The sequence below is a fragment of the Otolemur garnettii genome, unplaced genomic scaffold (genome assembly GCF_000181295.1).
Source record: "Otolemur garnettii isolate 467f Iridium unplaced genomic scaffold, OtoGar3 scaffold00105, whole genome shotgun sequence".
NCBI lineage: Eukaryota > Metazoa > Chordata > Mammalia > Primates > Galagidae > Otolemur > Otolemur garnettii.
Genome location: NW_003852500.1, coordinates 3,471,934 through 3,476,111, shown reverse-complemented (window position 1 = coordinate 3,476,111; position 4,178 = coordinate 3,471,934). Strand labels below are relative to the sequence as shown.

The window sequence follows — 4,178 nt, the reverse complement described above, 5'->3', positions numbered from 1 at the left end:
ATGGCAGGCGCCTATAGTCACAGCTACTCTGAAGGCTGAGGCAAGAGAATCACCTAAGCCCAGGAGTTGGAGGTTGCTGTGAGCTGTGTGACGCCTTGGCACTCTACCAAGGGTGATAAAGTGAGACTCTGTCTCTAAAAAAAAACAATAATAAAGTAAAAAATAAAAAAAAAATAAAGCCTCCATCCTTTATCTGGCATTGTTATTGAAAACCAGACTTTTTCTAGACTATTTCTTTTCTTTCTGGTGACCTTCTGTCTTTGAAAATCCAGCCCCAATGCAGCCACCTCAGATTGGGACTGACATCCTAGTGGGGCCTGGGCTTCTCTCTCGAGCCAGATGGAACTACTTTTTGAGGCCTGGGCTTATGTTGTCTCCAGACAACAGCCAAGCCAGGCTTTCTCTCCACCTACCTTTATAGTGCTGGGCAAGCTCCTTAGTCTCCAAGCCATAGTATCCTCAACTCCATAGTATGCTCGCCATTATGGAGATATCTCACAGACACTAGTTGAGTGTAAAGTGCAAATGGCAAAAGGACTTGTACTGTGATGCTATCTAGAAACATGGAGAATGATGCTCTGTTGTGTCAGGGTGTGGATGTTTGAAGCGTGAGTTGTAAGGAATTGACCAGAGGCTGGAAGCAGTGGTTCATAACCTGTAATACTAGCACTTTAGGAAGCCACAGCAGGAGGATTGCTTGATGTGAGGAGTTTGAGAACAGCTTGAGCAAGAGCAAGACTCCATCTCTACAGAAAATATAAAAATTAGCTAGGTGTGGTAGTACATGCTTATAGTCCCAGATACTCAGTAGGCTGAGGCAGAAAGATCACTTGAGCTTGAGGTTGCAGTAAGCTATGATGCTGCCACTGCACTTTATTATAATTTTTTTTTTTGAGACAGAGCCTCAAGGTGTCACCCTGGGTAGAGTGCTGTGAGCCATCCATGCTCCGTGCTCCTGCACCTCTAGGACCATGTAACGACCCCAGCCCTTCTCTGAAGGCAGAGCACCCAGGTGCTGGTCAGACATATCACAGGGCTTTGTTTGTCTTTCAGCTTCCCTTATCGCTGCTGAAGACTGCTCAGAATCACCCCATGGTGAGTATGTACCAGTCTGGGACAGCATATTTCAGAGGGGACAGGCCTCATCAAGGGTGCAGGGACACCCTGGGCGGAGAACTTCTGGTTGTTTTCTGGCTGTCCGCCAAACACAGCAGCTTGTTGTCTTCTCCCTCCACAACATAGCCAGGCCTATGTCATTTCTGGTGCTTGTAAAAGTAATATATGCTTCTTAAAAATTACAAATCCCTGGGCTGGGTGTCCATACCTCAGTGATTAGAATGCCGGCCCTGTACCCCAGGGCTGAAAGGTTTGAACCGGGACTGGGCCTGCTAAACAACAACAAACCACAAACTTTAGAGACAGATAGAAAGTGGAAACCCCTTCATTCATCTTCCCAGCAACCACATCCAGACATTCAATGTGAGTACAGATATGAATGTAACTTTAAACATGAATGAGATCACACAATATACTGCCTTATCCTTAATGATAAAGTGTGGCATCTGTCCACATCCATCACAGTGTTCTTTGTGTATGTGTGTATGTGTGTTGTTGTTTTAAAAAAGACAAGTGTCTCACTCTGTTGCCCAGGCTGTGTCATTAGCTTAGCAGACAGCTCAAACTCCTGGGCTGAAAGGATCCTCCTGCCTCAGCCTCCCAAGTAGCTGAGAATTTCCTGAGCCCAAGAGCTGCTGTGAGCAGTGACACCATGGCATTCTACCAAGGGTGACAAAGTGACTCTGTCTCTTAAAAAAAAATTCTTTTTTTTGTCCCAGATATAATTTACCATACAATCGGGCCATTTCAAAGCTCACAATGCAGTGACATTTAGTACAATCACAGTGTCATACAACCACCTCCTCTATCTAGTCTAGTTCTGGAGCACTTCCATCACCCCAAAAGGAGACTCCATTAGTAGTCACTTCCTATTCCCCCTCTCCTAGCCCCTGACAACCATAAATTTGCTCTGTGTTTTTGGAGATTAACCTGTTCTGGAGATTCTCCATGAATGCCAAGGTAGAATCTGTGGTCTTCTGTGTCTGCTTCTTCACTCAGCATGATGTTTCAGCCATGTTCATGAGGTTCAGCCACACTGTAGCACGTGTCAGTGCTTCATTCCTTTTGGCTAAATGATACTCCATTGTATGGGTATAAATCACATGTTATCTCTTCATCCACTGATGGACATTTGGACTGCTTCAACTTTTTTGCAGTTGTGAATAGTGGGTGCTGTAAACATTTGTGCACACATTTTGCATGGATGTATTTCTTCACTTCTCTTGGGCAAATGCCTAAATTGATTCTTTTTTTTTTTGGGAGGGGGGGACAGAGCCTCAAGCTATCCCCCTGGGTAGAGTGCCATGGCATCAAGCTCACAGCAACCTCCAACTCCTGGGCTCAAGCGAGTCTCCTGCCTCAGCCTCCCAAGTAGCTGGGAACACAGGCGCCTGCCACAACGCCTGGCCATTTTTTTTTTTTTTGGTTGCAGCCATCATTGTTGTTTGGCAGGCCCGGGCTGGGGATTCGAACCCGCCACCTTAGGTGTATGTGGCTGGCGCCTTAGCCGCTTGAGCCACAGGCGCCGAGCCTTGATTCTTTTAATAATCTTGTAATCCTCGCACTGTTGGAGGCTGAGGTGGAAGGATTGCTTGAACCCAGTTCAAGACCAGCCTGGGTGACATAGACTCTATGTGTACAAAAATTTTAAAATTAGCCAGGCATGGTGGTATACGCCTATGTAGTTCCCAGCTACTTGGAAGGCTAAGTGGGAGGATTGCTTGAATCCAGGAGTTCAAGACTAGTGAGGTATGATCTTGCCACTGTACTCAGCTTGGGTGACAGAGGAGACCTTGTCTCTAAAAAAGAAAATAAAAAATAAATAAAATCTGGAAGTGACAAAAATGTAACCTAAATATTGTACCCACATATTAATTTGAATAAAGCTTTGAAAAATCTAGTCAAAAAATAAATAAATAAATAAAATAAAATAAAATAAATAACATCTCATTCTCTTCCTAATAAAAGCATATCTTTGGAATGATGTACTACCTTTTTCTCAAAATATACCAAAATAGGCAATTTTTTTTTTTTTTTGAGACAGAGCCTCAAGCTTTTACCCTGGGTAGAGAGCTGTGGCATCACAACTCACAGCAACCTCCAACTCCTGGGCTTAAGTGATTCTCTTGCCTCAGCCTCCCAAGTGGCTGGGATGACAGGCGCCCACCACAGTAGCCGGCTATTTTTTGGTTGCATTTGTCGTTGTTTGGCAGGCCCAGGCTGGATTCGAACCTGTCTGCTCTGGTGTATGTGGCTGGCACCTTAGCTGATTGAGCTACAGGTACTGAGCCAGGCAAATTTTTATTTATTTATTTCAGAGACAGAGTCTCAATCTGTCACCCTGGGTAGAGTGCTGTGGTGTCACAGCTCACAACAGCCTCAGACTTCTGGGCCCAAATGATTCTCTTGCCTCAGCCTCCCAAGTAGCTGGAACTATAGATGCCTGCCACAATGCCTGGCTGTTTTTTGGCCTGGGCTGGATTTGAACCTGCCAGCTCTGATGTATGTACCTGGCGCCCTAGCTGCCTGAGCTACGGGCACTGAGCCAAGGTAATTTTTTTTTTTTTTTGAGACAGAATCTTACTGTTGCCCTCAGTAGAGTGCCGTGGCCATGGCGTTACAGCTCAGAACAATCTCAAACTCTTGGGCCCAAGCGATTCTCTTCCTTCAGCCTCCCTAATTGCTGGGACTACAGGTGCCTACCACAACACCTGGCTGTTTTGTTGTTGTTGTTGTTATTGTCTGTTTAGCAGGTCTAGGCCAGGTTTGAACCCAGCAGCCCTGGGTGGCATGTGGCCGGTGCCATAACCACTGAGCTGTGGGCACCGAGCCAAAATAAGCAAATATTTCAGTGAAAAGCAGTGTTTCCAGGTGGGGCCTGGTGGCTCATGTCTGTAATCCTAGCACTCTGAGAGGCTGAGGCTAATGGATTACTTGAACTCAGGAGTTTGAGACTGGCCTGAACAAGCTCAAGATACTGTCTCTAGGCTCGGCGCCTATAGCTCAACCGGCTAAGGCGCCAGCCACGTACACCTAAGGTGGCGGGTTCGAATCCCCAGCCC

General features: G+C 46.0%; 1 protein-coding gene across 3 annotated transcripts in view; it reads left to right on the top strand.

The window, feature by feature from the left end:
- The window catches only part of LSM4 (LSM4 homolog, U6 small nuclear RNA and mRNA degradation associated), a 30,340-nt gene that overhangs the window by 19,797 nt on the left and 6,365 nt on the right, over positions 1-4,178 (top strand). For all 3 annotated transcript variants that reach the window (XM_023517206.1, XM_012809474.2, XM_023517205.1), the window contains exon 2: positions 1,054-1,095. In XM_023517206.1, the coding sequence (XP_023372974.1) occupies positions 1,093-1,095 (3 nt within the window). In that variant the 5' untranslated portion in view covers positions 1,054-1,092. The remainder of the gene's footprint in view (positions 1-1,053; positions 1,096-4,178) is intronic.